The sequence below is a fragment of the Chanodichthys erythropterus genome, chromosome 9, assembly GCF_024489055.1.
Source record: "Chanodichthys erythropterus isolate Z2021 chromosome 9, ASM2448905v1, whole genome shotgun sequence".
Classification (NCBI taxonomy): Eukaryota; Metazoa; Chordata; class Actinopteri; order Cypriniformes; family Xenocyprididae; genus Chanodichthys; species Chanodichthys erythropterus.
Window position 1 is genome coordinate 3666115 of NC_090229.1, and position 18391 is coordinate 3684505.

The 18391-nt window shown below is 31.4% G+C and overlaps 1 protein-coding gene across 6 annotated transcripts in view; it reads right to left on the bottom strand.

The window, feature by feature from the left end:
• Positions 1-18391, bottom strand: part of dtx1 (deltex 1, E3 ubiquitin ligase) — a 44304-nt gene continuing 25913 nt past the window's right edge. For 3 of the 6 annotated variants that reach the window (XM_067394256.1, XM_067394257.1, XM_067394258.1), the window contains exons 4-10: positions 16039-16100; positions 14776-14937; positions 13097-13158; positions 12811-12969; positions 12269-12589; positions 9314-9403; positions 1-7810 (exon numbers count right to left, since the gene is read on the bottom strand). In XM_067394256.1, coding sequence (XP_067250357.1) covers positions 7586-7810; positions 9314-9403; positions 12269-12589; positions 12811-12969; positions 13097-13158; positions 14776-14937; positions 16039-16100 — 1081 coding nt within the window. In that variant the 3' untranslated portion in view covers positions 1-7585. Of the gene's footprint in view, positions 7811-9313; positions 9404-11030; positions 11704-12268; positions 12590-12810; positions 12970-13096; positions 13159-14775; positions 14938-16038; positions 16101-18391 lie in introns of those variants that run through there. The other 3 variants (XM_067394260.1, XM_067394259.1, XM_067394261.1) reach the window with 3 other exon arrangements.

Consider the following 18391-nt stretch of genomic DNA (forward strand, 5'->3'; position numbering starts at 1 on the left):
GCTCAAGGAGAGGGTTTATTTCACAGGAAACATAGACATGCAACAAGATCATAACAGATTCATTAAGACACGTATCATAAAAGCCCTTTGTATTGTTTCATCAAACAACAATTCGTCTGATATTTGAAATAGATTATCTTGATGTACATGTTAATTCTATTGCCTGTAAGAGTCTATGACATGAAGAACAAATCCATGCGCTTTTTATTTGACATCAATTTTTAAATTCATCATGTGAGAGGTCAAATGAAAGAAAGACCTTCCCCCAAAACACACAATATCATCAACCACTTACACACCATTTACCAATACCCTTTAAATAAATTCAGAAAGATCTCTGAGAAGAGCAGGTTTGAGGTTGTGACACACTTAAATGTGTGCCAGCTACAAAATTATTCAGCCGTATTCTCATCAGAAAGCTTATTTCCTTCTGGGAAACTGTCCTGCGACGCTATTTCAGTTCCGTCACAAATGCTTTTCATTATAAAACGCTAATGAATCTGGGATGATGACGGATTTGGCTCGAATCAGCAGGTCTTTTTAGGCGCCATATGGTCTGAAATCACCTGACTAATCACCTTCCGCCACAATAAACACACACCAAAAACACACATCTATTCTTTCACCTGAAAACATCTCATGACCATCATGCAGCTGAGAGGATGACTCAAAACGTCCCATCGGCGGAAATATTGCGCTTATAGTCAAGTTATTTTGGGATGAGCCATATGGACAGGTGATAAATGATATAATCAGGCCTAATGAGGGGGGTCTAATTAATTAGTCACCTTTGAAAAGAGCGGCATGCTGGGTAAAAACAAAACATCCACCACAACGTTCAACACACGCCGCTTACAGAATTGCATAATGCGCCTCTCGTTTTTTAAATCCTTTTTCTTTGTAACATCTCTAGAAGAAACGAGACACAGACTATGAGAACGACGAACAACAACAAATTAAAGCTACAGTACCTGTACAAACCATCCAGTTACAAGATCTGAAACATGACATTCAATTTACCTCGACAAAAGTTTCTTTAGTCAGTAGTATTTGGGTTGCTGACGCATCAAACGGTGACAGCAGCGTCTGACAGCTTAAAACACTTCATCCAAAACTCATTTTAACACTAATTTGTGTGTAATTATTAGGCATATGTTTATTATGTATAATTATTTGAGCTTTATAATTGAGAGGCTACAAGGATTTATTTTTCACACTACAAAATGATTGAAGTGAACAGCAAAAAAACCTCAAATGTGATTAAATTTAGTGCTATCAACTCGATTAATCGCGATTAATCGTATCGAACCTAAAAGTCTGTGTATATTATACTCACACACACATATTTACAAATCTTTATATTGGATGCGATTAATAATTAATCGCGATTGTGATTAAAGTGCTGCCAAATCGATTAATTGCTTCTAACATAAAAGTGTGTGTGTGTGTGTGTGTGTGTGTGTGTGTGTACAAACTTTTGTTAGATGTGATTAATCCCAATTAATTGATCTGACATCACTTTGATTGTGATTAATCAAATTTGACACCACTTTAATCACAATTAATCGGTTTAGCATCGCTTTACCCTGATTAATCGTTTTTGGCACCACTTTAATCACGATTAATCGATTTGACACCACTTTAATCGTGATTAAGCGATCTGACACCACTTCATCCTGATTAATCGTTTTTGACACCACTTTAATGACGATTAATCGATTTTGGCACCACTTTAATCACGATTAAGCGATTTGACACCACTTTAACAGTCATTAATCAATTTGACACCACTTTAATCACGATTAATCGATTTGACACCACTTTATCCCGATTAATCGTTTTTGGCACCACTTTAATCACAATTAAACAATTTGACACCACTTTAATCACAATTAATTGATTTGACACCACTTTATCGTGATTAATCGATTTGTCACCATTAAATGTGATTAACTGATTTGACACCACTTTAACAGTGATTAATCAATTTGACACCACTTTAACAGTGGTTAATCGTTTTGACACCACTTTATCGTGATTAATCATTTTTGACACCACTTTAATTGCGATTAAGTGACTTGCCACCACTTTAATCACAATGAATCGATTTGACACCATTAAACGTGATTAATCAATTTGACACCACTGTAATTGTGATTAATCGATTTGGCAGCACTTAAATCATGATAAATCAGTTTGACACCACTTTAATCGTGATTCAGCGACTTGACACCACTTTAACAGCGATTAATCGATTTGACGCCACTCGTTAGACTTCAAATTGTTTAAAAAAATATATCAAAAGGTTTATGTCCATGGTTATCGGTCAACAACCCATTTATTATAATCAAGATTTCTTTTTGATGCAAATAGTTTTGTTGTATTAGTAACCGAACACATTTTTGTGGATTATCATCAACTAAAACTAAAATAAAAACATTTTTGTTAATTTAAATAAAATAAGAGTTAACTGAAATAAAATAAAACATTTCAGTTTGAGTTCATTCAGAACTTTCAGCTTGTTTGCAAGGCAACATTTATCATTTTCGTTTAGTTTAAGAGTACTAAAATTAATAAAACTGAAATAAAAGTTATTAAAACTATATAGGCATATTTAAATAAAATGAATAAAAATGGCAAAAAAAAAATTACTAAATGTTTGATTAAAATAAAAATATTTTATTTATAAAATAAAAATATTAATGAAATCTATAATAGTACATTAATGACTGTCAGTTCTTAAAGGGACGTTTCCTTCTCCAATCTCAAAGTCAGATTCAACACAGAATGTAGGTTTGTACAGGTTCATTTATATTTGTAAGGAGCTCTCCAGTGATGTCAGACACATGTGAGCAGTGCTTGTATTAATGACAATGTTTAATATTCCCTGCAGATTATAAAGGTACACGACCCATTTGGGTGGGCAAGTTAAAGTCACACAAACAAACCCTTCCCACCGACATCATCGATAGCAACGGTGATCATTGCTTGAACGGCACGACTAATATAAGACGCTCAGAACACGTTAACAGTCCCTGACGTTACTGACAAACTGTCAGATTTGACAAAAAAGCATGTATCAAATATGTACACGTTTATGTGTGTATGTGTGTGATGCAGATGTACACGTACATCGTGTGTAAGTATAAAAATAATTTAAACACTGCAAAGATATAATCACACTCTTACATGTATGTGTGTATATATGTTGACTTCTATATATTGTACTCTATACAGTTCTTTAAAGCATTACAAGAAACGAGGATAACTAAAGACACAATCAAAGAGTTGCTGCGTTTCAAGGAAGACTGCAGATCTGTGGGCCGTTCACACTGACACCGCTACGAAACGCAAATGTTTTTATGCTTTTATTCAGTAAAGGTGCATTAAATTGATCAAAAGTGACACTGTAAAAAAGAACTGTTGGTTTAACTTAGATTTTGAGTTAATACAATGAAGGTGATTGATTTTATTAACAGAAACTCAAAAAAATATGTTAGTTGATTTGTTTCATGATCATGAAAATAATTTTTTACAATGCAGTAAAGACATTTATAATGTTACAAAAGATTCTATTCCAAATAAAAAACTTTTTATTCATCAAACAATCCTGAAAAATCAAACATATGAACTTTTTTCAACATTGATAATAATCATAAATGTTTCTTGAGCATCAACTCAGATGATTTCTGAAGGGTCATGTGACACTGAAGACTGGAGCTGAAAATTCAGCTTTGAATCACAGGAATAAATTAGATTTTACAATATATTCACATAGAAAACAGCTAGTTTACATTGTAATAATATTTCACCATTTTTACTGTATTTTTGATCAAATAAATGCAGGCTCAAAAGGAAATAAAAAAAAAAAATGGTGCAATTTAAATGGAAATACTTCTCAAAACTAAAGCTTGTCAGTGTGAACGGTTACTGTAAATCACAGCAGAAGTAAACGACAGTTCACAGGCCCAGAGGGACGAGAGGAAACATCTCTGACTCTGAACGTCACAAACCCGCACGAGATCAGCAGTAAGACACACCGCCCAGGCCGTGATGGATAACACTGGCTGCGCTCGCGTCTCCACGGGCGGCATAATGACTGTGTGTTTCACACACGTCTCTGGGATCGACTTTAACCTTGAGACGAGTTTGAGTCGTGATTTATCAGCTCCGGCGTTACCAAACACCATGCCTGTGTTCAGAAGACAATGTTAACATACTACTTTTTCTGCAGTGTTGTATATGTGAATGTGTGCGCTGAATATCTGCATTTGTCGAAACTCTATGGAATACAGTATCCCACAATGCAGTGTTTCTCAACCTTTTTGACTCAAAGGTCCCACATTGCTATGGGAACACCTATAGTTTCTGTAAATTGTAAAAAAGCATCTAAATTTCAGGATTCCAGAAGTTTTCTCTTCCTCAGAAGTCTTCCTCTTTTTAACCAATGAATTTCCCGATTTTTTTTTTTTGTTTGTTTTTATTATTATTATCAGTGCTGGGTAGTAACTCGGATTATGTAATCATATTGCAAAAATTAAGTACTTCAATTACATTACATTTTAAAATACTCATAATCAGACTACTGTTACCTTTTTATTGATTGCATGTACATGTTATTCTCACAATGGCAGTGAATTATTCATAATTCTCTCTACGTTCAGAAGCTCTTCCAGGTTTGTGGAATTTCACACACATATCAGCCGCTTTGTCATGTGACTATCATTGAAAACCCACTGGATCTACAGAAATCACTTCACTTTTAAAAAGTGTTTTCTCAACATTGCAATCAGCTCCTGATGAACACATTAAATATGATTTGATTTATCACTTAGTGAGTCGTTTAACCATGCATTACTGTCTCTGGAAGGCTTACAAAGTACATATTCACATCATTTCACATTTACATGCAATGCAGAAATTTCCAAACGTTTGACTCTTTGATCTTATATATTTACTTGAAGTAACCCCTGAGATTTTACCTTAACCTTAACACAAGTTAATAAAATTAACCCAATAATAATAAATAAAATTAAGTTCTCTACTGTTGGTTAATGGTCACAAAAACAAGTACGTTTTTTATTGTGATTGTTTTTATTTTTAAATTATTTTAAAATTTTAAATTTTTATGCTTTTTATTAGAGATGCACCGATATATCGGCCAATAATCGGTAGTGGTATAGTTTAAAAACAGCCAATAGTCAGGGCCGATATATCCTGTCAATCAAAAGAGGGTGGGAAAATGCACTGAATTTGTGATTTGTGTAAAGAAAATGCTAAAATAACAATATTTCAATATTAATAGTAATTATATGAATTAACAACATTCCGAAAGTTAAGAAATATTAATTTAATCCTCAGAATTTAGTTAATGTGTGTTAATATTAATTTGAGATACCCATTATTCTGAAACAAGTTGATGCAAATCATGCAATGGAGAAAATAAAGTTTTCTTTATGAATATAATAATTAAAAATATAATAATTAATTATAATTAAATTATTACTAATTTAAAAGAAGGTATAAAAGTCAGAACCGGTATCGTTATCGGCAAATATTACTCCGATAATCGGTTATCGGTAGAGAAATTTAGTATCGGTGCATCTCTATTCTTTATTAAACTCATGAACCCCAGTCTGGGAAACCCTGATGTAATGCAATATTTAATGCACTGCATGTTGTTGATGACAAACAAAGGAATTCATTTTTTCTCTGTTTTTTTATAATCAATTCATGGTGATAAATGAGTTAGGTCAAAAGTAATCTAAAAGTAATCAGATTACATTACCTTAAATGTGTAATGTAATGGATTACGTTATGAACTACAATTTTTGTCATGTAATTTGTTAGCAGTAATCTACCCAGCACTGATTATTATTATTATTATTATTAATTTTACCTAAAAGTTCTACCCGATAAAATATTTTAGAGCTCGGCATAGCTAGTAAAATGTATATTTATTGTAAAAATGCCCAAGGAGCTTTAAGATTTTATTAATTTACATATTTTTTTAAGGAACAGAGATCACAAATGAGGCTTCCTCAAATATCCCAGTTTTCCCAGATTTTTTTTAAAAAGTAATAAAGTTTTTTTTTTTTTTATGTGTGTGTGTGTATGTGTATGTGTGTGTGTGTATATATATATTTACACACACACTTATTTTTATTTCAGTTTTTAGTTTTAGCTAGCTTAGCACATCAAATTAAACAAAAATGAGTTGCTTTGAAATAATTTGAAGTAATTATATAATTTATTTTATTTGTTTTTTTTTATTTTACCAACTATAAAAACCTGATTCTTTAAAAACAAAAAACAAAAAAGTTGTTGACTTAAAATGAAAAATAACTTGATTTTAGCTCATTTTAATGCTTGTTTTAGCTTAGTTTTGTCATATTTTAAATCATTTAAGTCATCTCACGGCCCCCTAGTGGTTGAGAACCACTGCAATATGCTCAACTTGATTTCTAGTGACAAATGAACTAGAAATGTCAGCCACAATTTGGATTATTTTGACAATATGTGGTCATTAGACAACTATTTAAAACATTTATCCTGGGATAACACCTACATTTTTTATTTTTAAAAACTCTGAACACAACATAAGCAGTGTGCAGTACTCGAGTAAAGTAGTATGCTAGTATCCCGTCCCAAACACAGCAAAGGACCACAAACAAACCCGTCTGCAAGCACTCTCAGATTTATGACATAAAAGAGAAACGAAGCAAGATAGAATATGAATCATTGCATATTTCAAGAAGACATCCTATTCATCTTATTCACTCTAAATATTAAACTGCACACAGAAGGATCCTCAAATCTCAGTTCGCTCCGCCTAATTGCTCTGAAGTTCAAAAGTAGCACACGAGCTGAAGAGCTGAATGTTTTGAAGTGCACATATTTTATGCAGCGGTTGCACAAACATCAGAAACAGCCCCGCGGATCCATCTACACAAATATCCCTACAAACGCCGACAACTACAGGCCTCCTTTAATTATATATACGGAGGCCAAACCGATAATGTTTCAAAGAATCCAGGCAGAAAACACCAGGAAAACCATCCCTGTCTGAAAGTGATGCAAAAACAACATGGAAACAAAAAAGTTGTCCATGTCAACCAATGGAAATAACAGATATTGGGTGCAACGGTTGACCGATATATCGGGAAACCCGATTATTAATCATCTGATATCTGGTGGTTTTGTGATTATCAGCATCAGAGGTGTTAACTTAGCATAAAATAAGCATTTTAAAAAGCGTTAAATCGTCATCTGCCATCTGTAGATCGGTCAACCACGAATGTGTGTATATACAGCCACCACATGCACTTGGGTCCGAGCCCAGCTGCATTAAGGGTAGCCTCAAAAAAAGAACGAGATAGAGAGAGATAGAGAAAGCTGTGACTGTTGTTTTCTTCGCTCCATCATCATCCACTCGGACTGACTCGGAGTCAGCGAGGACCGTCGCTCCCTGTTCAAGCCGCCGCCGCCGAGAGGTCAAAGGTCTCTCCAGCGGTCAGAAACGCCTCAGAATGAGGGGTGTGTGCAGTTGTGTGCCCCGCAGCGGACCGACCCGCACCGCACCGCCTCAGTCCTTCAGGTTGTCCTCGCCGACGCCCTGAGCGGACAGTTCTCTCATCACGTTGTCCAGGTAGTTGGGGTCGGGGTAGCCGTGGCCGGTCAGGTTGGAGCCGAACTCAGTCTTGTGGTGAATCTCGTTCCACACGACCGTGTCCGACTCTCCCGTGGTGCTGGACGTCCCGATGGTGAAGATCAGACGACGGTCCCACGCCATGATTAGCAACTTCAACACCTTCAGATAAGACAATATTCAGTCATATCATCAATTCAGCTTCATGAGAGCAACATTTGAACATTTGAATTAAATCAACACAAATGAATAGAGAATACACGGGTCAATGACGGGGCATTTTTTGACTAAAAGGACTTAATAATAAAAACCAAAGATATGACATGCAAAGTATGTAAGGCAGTACAACTAGATCTCTTTTATTGAACCCAAAAGGTTTTAATTATATTTTGCTACATATAAAGGGATTTTTAAAGATTTTGAAGGGTCATTCGGTTTTACTGGACTCCAATACAGCCATTTCATTTGTGATTAAAATATCTTAAAATGTAATAAATGTATATATTTTTCATTTTATAACATCATATATCAACATGGTGCAAAATGTTATTAAAATTATGTGTAGAAGTCATTTTGTTATGAGAAAGAATGTCCGGAAAAATTAATTTTACTGATGTCATTCGGAGTAACTGATATAAAGGGACCATTTTGGATCAAATCATGTGACAGGATGTGACATCATTCAGAAACATGAAAAGGACCACATGGTCGTGAAGCAAAGTCACTAACTCTCTCTTAACTATTTGAAAAATTCATGTTTTCTCGTTTATACGCATGTCCCGAAACATCAGGTCATTCGGTGCAACCGCTATAAAACATGGAAAATTATGGAATATTTTAAAAACTTGTACTAAATATAAAATGTTTGATTGTCCTTTTGATAGCTAAATTGTTTGTCATTCGTCAAAACCGAGATTTTGGTTAAATCGAATGACTTTTTTGGTGACAAATTTTGGAAAAAAAATGACAAAAGCAGTGATAATTGATTATAAAAACCACATAATCTCATTGTTAACATTTAATGAAACTTCAAAATTAATTATATCTCCATTATGTTTTTTTTTTACACTTTTAAAAACCTTATTCGTCAATTAACCATATACAGAAATATTGAGTAAAATAGTCTACATTCACATTTTTTGGTGTTTTTGATAGAAATTAATACTTTTATTCATCAAGAACACATTAAATTGCTCAAAAGTGACAGTAAAGACATTTATAATGTTACAAAAGATTCTATTTCAGATAAATGCTGTTCTTTAGAACTTTCCATTCATCAAAGAATCACAGTTTCCACAAAAATATGAACACTGATAATAATCAGAAATGTTTCTTGAGCATCAAATCATCATATCAGAATGATTTCTGAAGGATCATGTGACACTGAAGACTGGAGTAATGATGCTTTGATCACAGGATATAAATTACATTTTACAATATAATCACAGCTATTATAGCTATTATAAAATGTAATAATATTTCACAATTTATGAGCTAATAAAACATTAAAACATCTTAATGATTCTCATCTTTTGTGTTGCAACAGAATTACTTATTAAAAAATAAATAAAATGCATTAATTACATTTTATATTTTCATATAGTCTATAAAAACAACAGTAAGTTTTAACCGCAGTGATATGATTCACATCAGATTTAATCTCACCTTCCGGCCTTTCTCGTTGTCCGGTAAGTAGCAGTGTCGAGGAAATCCCCGCGCGCTGTACTTTTTCCCAGGGTTGGGATGCTCCGTGGTCTGGATGAAACACACAGAAAACACAGGCGGTCACACTTCACACTCCGCTCGCTCAATTAGCGCACAGCAGAGAGGAAGAGGCTAACGATGCCCTGAGGACTCGTCAGCGCGTGTGCTGTTCTTCAGAGGACAGAAGATCTCTCTGATCACATCACAGCTCCACATGTGCAGATCAAAGGCATACGCAGCAGAAAACCATTACTGCAGTGAATGAAGCATTATACTCCATCCCTCTCATCTCACACAACACCAGCGCGTGCCTACACTGGAATACGGCCTGCGGCGAGAATATTAATGAGGATTTATCATGCTCTTTTGAAATAGTTTGATGTGACGTACTTGAACTGTCACAACCTCACGTTGTTTATTAATGGTGTCTATTATATAATTATTGCTAGCAGAAGGTCGTTCAAAATGGACAAAAATGATATAACCGTTTTGGTGCAAGAATCCTTTCCTAAAACTGTAGGGGAACAGGGTTAGTTACATAAAACTAAAACTTAATCCATAAAAAAGACATTTTTGTTACTTGAGATCAAATAAAAATGAATTGAAACAATTAAATAATAAACAAAACTTAAACTTGTTTTATTTCAGCTAGTCGCCAAAGCAACACGTCTCATTTTCATTTAGTTTAACTTGTTCTAAAATAACTAAAACCTAAATAAAAACTACATTAGACATATTAAAAAAAATAATTAGTAAAAAGAAACACACACAACGAAGTTACTAAAAAATGAAAATGGAAAATTGACAATGAAAACAATAATTTAAAAAATATATATGTATACACACAATTTTAATATATATATACACACTACTGTTTAATTTTTTTTTAAAGAAATTAATACTTTTATTCAGCAAGGATGCATTAAATAGATCAAATTAACAATACAAACATTTATAGTTTAACATAAAATACATTAAAATAACTAAAACTACAATAAATATTAGACATATTTCAAATAACCCTAACCAGTAAAAACAAACTCGCACAACAAAATTAAGAAAAACAACTACAATGAAAATGTAAAAATAAATATATATATATATATATATATATATATATATATATATATATATATATATATATATATATATATATATATATATATTTTTTTTTTTTTTTTTTTACATTTTCATTGCAATTGTTTATATGTAAATTTTTTAGTAATTTAAATAATATATATACTAAAGTCTTTTATGTTTATATATTTTTTTTTTGTTTTTTTTTGTTTTAGTTATTTTAGTACATCAAATTAAACTAAATGATACTAAGAAACGTTGCTTTGGCAAATAGCTGAAATAAGATAAGTTTAATTAGGATATATATATATATATTATATTTTGATATATTTTTTTACATTATTTTAATTCATTTTTTTAAGTTTTACTAACTAGTAAAAAATTAAAGATATTTATAATGTTTCAAAAAATATATATTTCAAACAAATGCTGTTCTTTAGAACTTTCTATTCATCAAAGAATCCTGAAAAAAAAGTTTCCACAAAAATATGTTTTCAACATTGATAATAATCATAAATGTTTCTTGAGCAGCAGATCAGCATATTAGAATGATTTCTGAAGGATCATGTGACACTGAAGACTGGAGTAATGATGCTGAAAATTCAGATTTGATCACTGGATATAAATTACATTTTACTATATATTCACATAGAAAACAGTTATTTTACATTAAAATAATATTTCACATTTTTACTGTATTTTTGATCATATAAACCCAGCCTTGGAGAGCAGAAGAGACTTTCAAAACATTAATCAATTTTACCGACTCCAAACTTTTGAACAGTATTCTCAATGAGACTAAAATAACTGGCATAAAAACGCATTTCTTGCCATGATAATGATCATATTATGGATGGAATATGTTTATCAAGTTAATCTGGTGACGTGGGAGCCCAGAAAGCGAGTGGGAAGCCGATCATGAGCTTTGCTACTGTCCCCATTGAGCAGGAAATCCCCGCTCAGCCACTTCCTGTCTCACATATGGCAAAGCACGGTGAAAACACAGTGACCATAAGCCACAAGCCCACAGGTCATTCTGCAGAAACAGCTTGACATATTAAATATTGGTGCAAAGCATTTCTCTACAAAAACTGGGCCAAAGAACAAATGCTCCAGTTTCTACAAACGTGTCCCTCATTAACATTTAAATCTATAATTACAGTAATATCCGACACCAACTTTTAGTATGTATGTTTTTAATCGTCCAGAATACAGTTTTGTTATATGTTTACAACAGAGTCTTGTTTGTCCGGTTCCTACTCTTCATCTCCTCGCTGTATTAGCAAACAAGCACAATTTGACAAAAACAAAAAATATAAAACGTTTTTTATTCTCTCTATATAGATTTTAGCTGACATACTGTATTATTAAAAAGACACTGCAAAAAATTATCTTGTTTTCCAGCACAAATATCTAAACATTCTGTGCTAAAGTTTTCAAGAGTAATACTGAGCTATTTCATATGCAAAGATGTCAGCCAATCACAGCAGTGGGCGTTTCCTCTGAAGTCTCACAGAAGACACGCCCCTTAAAACAGAGCGTTCAAATCAGAGGATAAAATCAGGGTAGGAAAAACTGCCTTTTATTTCTAAATTATGGCAGTTTTTGATGTAAAAAGCATCCTAACATTATAAGTGCACCCCAAATGTTATAAAACAACGCAGTTCATGACCCTTTTAAATCAAGATACATTTACTGGAGAAGCAAAATGACTGAAGATATTATGAAAAAAACAAAAATATCCATAAAACAAGAGCAAATATCTGCTAATGGGGTCAGAAAAATGACTTTTATGACTCCATTGGCAGATATTAGTTCTTGTTTTAAGCACAAACTCACTTTTTTCCAGTAAACACTTAATATCTTCAGCCATTTCTCTTCTCCAGTAAGTGTATCTCGATTTAAGAATGTTGGGATATTTGTGCTGGAAAACAAGATAAAAGGAAAAGACATTTTTTGCAGTGTTGATAAGGAAAAGACAGATTTCACTGAATATACCTGTATTCCAGCAGGAATGTCATAGACGATACGGATAGTCTTGGTGTCGGAGTGTCCAGGCAGAGAATGAGGAATGACGTGGTACTCCATCTTCCCAGGGGGCTGCGTGCCGGTTTTCTCCCCGTAGATGGCCTTACAGGTGGGACACTGCAGACTGCCGTCCTGAAACACACATGAGCAACATTCAACCACAACAACACATGAAGAAGACTGCAGTGCTGTCGCACCAACATTTCTGCAAAGAAAATACATATTATCATCATATTATCAGTCATTATCAGTCATATTATTGTGGTTGATCTTGGAACTGGTTTAGTTAAAAGTCTTTGAAAAACTATGTACAATAAAACAGTGCTATGATCAGAGTCTTCTCATGCTCTGACCTTATTGCCGTTGTTGTACATGGCCACCAGACACAGGAGATGGTACATGTGACCACACTTTCCCAGTTTGCCGACCAGCTCGGGTTTGATGCCCTTGTAGTTCAGCACTCCCTCGTATCCGGACGCCGTGGCCAGTCTCTCCATGCAGATGGTGCAGTCCTGACGGATATCAACAATGAGTAACACCGACAGACATCTGCTGCCTCAGTCATTAGCTCTGCTAGTAAACAAGACAACGCTCTGCTGGTCACATGACGCTCATAAATCACATGCGTGCAGGAATCACCTCATCTGGGGCCGTTTTGACTTTCTCTGTGTACCGTCGAACCACATCCTCTGGGTTTTTACCTGAAGAAAGAGACGAAACAAACAAATGATTTAGATCCCAATCTCACAGACTGTGGGCTCGTGTCGTGTGTTTGAGCTTGATCTTGATCTTGATATCGGTGCTAAAACCATAATTTGCTTGTATAAATAAAATAATTCATCATTTGTCTTTTTGTTAAAATAATTTATTGTTTTTTATTTTACTTAAAATAAAAAATAAAATAAAAAAACATCTCTATATGCTTTTGTACAGAGTTAAGCTGTTAAAGTCTTCAAATAAAATAAAAAAATAAAAATACTAATATATGAAAAATATACACAAATAAAATAAAATAACTATTCATAATTTATTCATAATTTATGTATTTTTGTTAAAATTCATTAATTGGTTCTTATTTTATTTGCATGTAAAATAAAGAATATATATAAAATAAAACCATTTCTATACGCCTTTGTACAGAGTTAAGCTGTTAAAATGTTCAAATAAAATAAAACATAAAAAATAAAATAAAAAATACTAATATATGAAAAATATACAAAAATAAAATAAAAAATAAAATAAAATAATTATTCATAGTTAATTCATAATTTATGTATTATTTGTCTTATTTTATTTGCATTTTATTTTATAAAATACAATAAAATAAAAAAACAAGTTAAGCTGTTAAAACATTAAAATAAAATAAAAGAATACTAATAGGAAAATTAAACAAAAATAAAATAAAAAATACACAATACATAATACATAATAAACAAATAAAATAAAACAATAATAAAATAAAATATACAAAATAAAAAAATAAAAATATATAATAAAAAATAAAATAATTTCTGTACACCTTTGTTAAGCTTACTTGAATGTTTAAAAATAAAACAAAATAATAAACATAGTAAATAAAAATAAAAATAATAATAATAATAATAATAATAATAATAATAAAATAATAAAATAAAATAAAATAAAATAAAATAAAATAAAATAAAATAAAATAATTAACAAATAAATTCAATTAATAAATAACCAGCATTTGTCTCTGGTCAGGCTTTCACCAAGAACTTCAGAAATATAAGATGGCAGACAGAAGTGTGCGTTTATTTGACTCCATATGACAGACTCCAGCTTTTAAAGCTCTTATGTTTCTACTTTCCTTATTAGTCATTTTTACATTGAAAGATGCTAAAGAGAAGACCTGCCAAATTTAACAAATGTAGTCTTTAAACTATAGTAAACACAGTAAACACACACACACACACACACACACATACACACACACAGCGTGCTTCAGTTTATTCCTCAAAGCGTCTTTATTCTCGTGACCTTTAGTGCATGAACACACACCTGCTGTCACACTTTCAATACACTACTGATTCCTGCTTCTTGATTTTTGCAGGAACGGCAGCACAAAAGCAAATCTGTGTGTGTTGAGCAGATCTTTGGTAACATGGTTGAGATGTTGTAATGCGGTTGTGTAAGAGAAACCTTGTCACTTTCCGTTGTTGCTCGTTTCACACTCTGTGTGTAAAGTCTGTTCTGCTCACATCAGCAAAAAACTGAGACAGAGAATCAATCGCAAGACACACACACACACACACACACACACACACACACACACACACACACGGCCTCTGCTGCCTGACCTTTACGAAGGTGTTTTTTCTTGGTCTTGCGTCGGATGCTGTTGATTCCCGGCACTGGTTTCAGGTCGCTCTTGTTGATCGGCGGTGGATGGAGGATGGGTTTAGGGGCTCGAGTCAAACACACGGGGAGTCCGGCAGCGCACATGAGGATACCTGTGATACCTGACACAAACACACATATATGTGCTTTCATTTATGCTATACATGTAAAAACTAAAAATTATACTGTGCCAATAGAGCAGTTTGTATCAGATATAACTTTTTCTTTATTTATTCCTATTTTATGTGTTTTTTAAAAACTCATTTATTGGAACTTGTTTTACTTGCATTTTAAAATAAAATTTAAAAAACAATAAAAAATTAATTTCCATACACCTTGGTACAAAGTTAAGCTGATTATTTGCAAAATTAAATAAATAAATAATATAACTTTGTACAGAGTTAAGCTGTTTACTTGCAAAATTAAATTAAATTAAATTAAATTAAATTAAATTAAATTAAATTAAATTAAATTAAATTAAATTAAATTAAATTAAATTCTATACACTTTGGTAGAGTTAAGCTGTTTAATTAAAATAAATAAATAAATAAATAAGATAAAATAATACAAGTATTTTTATATACTTTTATAGAGAGCTAAACTGTTTACTTGTGTAATAAAATAAAATTAAAAAATAATAAAATTAAATAAACAATTTTGATATACCTTTGTCCAGAGTTAAGCTGTTTACTTGCAAAATTAAATTAAATTAAATTAAATTAAATTAAATTAAATTAAATTAAATTAAATTAAATTCTATACACCTTGGTACAGAGTTCAGCTGTTAGTTAAAAAAATATATTAAATAAAATAATAAAACTATTTTAATAAACTTTTTTTTTTACAGTTAAGCTGTTTACTTGCAAAATAAAATAAAATCTAAAATAAAATAAACTGTTTTTATTTATCTTTGTAGAGTTAAGCTGTTTACTTGGTAAATAAAAAAAAATTAAAAAAAATAAACTATTTTACTTGCAACTGTTTACTTGCAATATGTATATATATATATATATATATATATATATATATATATATATATATATATATATATAATTGTTGTATATTGTTATACAGAGTTGATAATTACTTGCAAAATAAAATAATTAAATAAAATAAGCCATTTTATATACCTTTGTACAGAGTTAAGCTGTTTACTTGCAGAATCACATAAAATATTAAAATAAAGTTGTTGTTTTACGGTAAACTGAATTTGATTGTAGTACCTGCTAAGGCAGGATGGACGGGTCCTGATCCAGTGAGGTTCTTCACAGGAAGTGCAGGAACCCTGAAAATGACAGACATCAACAGTCAAGGATCCATTTTAGCTCAAATATTTGCAGCTGAAACACTATAAGAGACGATTCAACACTGATGATGAGAAATCAACATACAGTACGAATAAAACACCAGAGTGAATACAGCCTAAAACTCACAACCTTCCTCATCTGTTCACCAGTGGAACCGTCCAATCAAATTAAGCTCTGAACGAACCAATCAGCATCCAGTGACAAACACTGAAGCCACCATCAGGTCACACATGTAAACACAAGGCTAAAGATGTGCAAGCTCGTGTTAATCTGAACATCATTTTAATTACATCAGCGGGGTGGAAGAAGCATCATTACAGCTGATCGGATCACATGAGGAACAAAAACTAATTAATAAAGAACAGAAAATGAGACTTTCATCCCAGAGGAGAGAAGATTAGCTTATCCAGCACATAAACAGCATTAATCTCAAATCAAGTGTTTCGTCTGGAGAATCTCACTATTGTTCGCTTAAAAGCCCTGATAGTTTCAGCCACACGACCGAGAAATGAAACCAGATAGAGAGCGATGATGATGATGATGGTGATGCATTTATAGATCAAATATGATTAGAAAGTGGAACTAGTTTTATTTGTTACTGTGTCTGAAAGAAATAATATTCTAGGATGCAGGAAAATAATAATAAAAAATAAATAATAAAATAAAATAGAAACAGGAAAGAAAGAATGAAGGAGACTGAAAATAAAATAAAATAATTACACGAGAGAAAGAATGAAGGAGACTGAAAATAAAATAAAATAAAATTAAATTAAATTAAATTAAATTAAATTAAATTAAATTAAATTAAATTAAATTAAATTTAAAAAAAATAGGAGAGAAAGAATGAAGGAGATGGAAAATAAAATAAAATAAAATAAAATAAAATAAAATAAAATAAAATACAGGGGAGAAAGAATGAAGGAGACAGACAATAAAATAAAATAAAATAAAAAACAGGAGAGAAAGAATGAAGGAGACAGAAAATAAAATAAAATTAAATTAAATTAAATTAAATAAAAAAGGAGAGAAAGAATGAAGGAGACAGAAAATAAAATAAAATTAAATTAAATTAAATTAAATAATAAATAAAATAAAATAAAATAAAATAAAATAAAATAAAATAAAATAAAATAAAATAAAATAAATAAAATAAAATAAACAGGAGAGAAAGAATGAAGGAGACGTAAAATAAAATAAAATAAAATAAAATAAAAACAGGAGAGAAAGAATGAAGGAGACATAAAATAAAATAAAATAAAATAATAAAATAAAATAAAATAAAATAAAATAAAATAAAATAAAATAAAATAAAATAAAATAAAGGAGATGGAAAATAAAATAAAATAAAAACAGGAGAGAAAGAATGAAGGAGATGGAAAATAAAATAAAATAAAATAAAATAAAATAAAATAAAATAAAATAAAATAAAATAAAATAAAATAAAATAAAATAAAATAAAATAAAATAAAAACAGGAGAGAAAGAATGAAGGAGATGGAAACTAAACTAAACTAAACTAAACTAAACTAAAATAAAATAAAATAAAATAAAATAAAATAAAATAAAATAAAAACAGGAAAGAAAGAATGAAGGAAATGGAAAAAAAATAAAATAAAATAAAATAAAAACAGGAGAGAAAGTATGGAGATGGAAAATAAAATAAAATAAAATAAAATAGGTCATCTAATAAATGGAATTATTACATAACTCACTGAATTAATAATAAAAAAAGATGAATAAAAAATACAAATTAATAAAATGAAATTTAAAAAAAATAAAAATGATTCTGCTCCACTGGCCTATACATTCAGATGAATAATTAAGATGTTTGAAATGTACATCTGATTAATGGATTACATAACTCAAAAAAAAAAATCTCTGCACAGAGTTAAGCTGTTTACTTGCATGTTAATATAAAACAACATAAAACAATTTCTATACACTTTTATACAGATTTAAGCTGTTTTCTTGGAGTAAAATAGAGCGTCTCATAACAATACGCATCAGGAAACAGTCGCGCTCATCTCGTCTCATCTCTTATCTCTCGTCTGTTATAGATCTCAAACTCTTTCTGGTTTCCACATGCAGCGAGTCAAAGCCCTGCTGCCCCGATCGAGCCACCAAACCAACATGAGAGCCATCCTACCGTCTGTCCTCCTCTGAGTCTTCATCCGACTCCATCGTCTCTCCTGCTCTCAATAAACACTAAACAACACCAACTTCCTCTTCTGGTCTCACACACACTCACTCTCACAGGAAATGAAACAGGA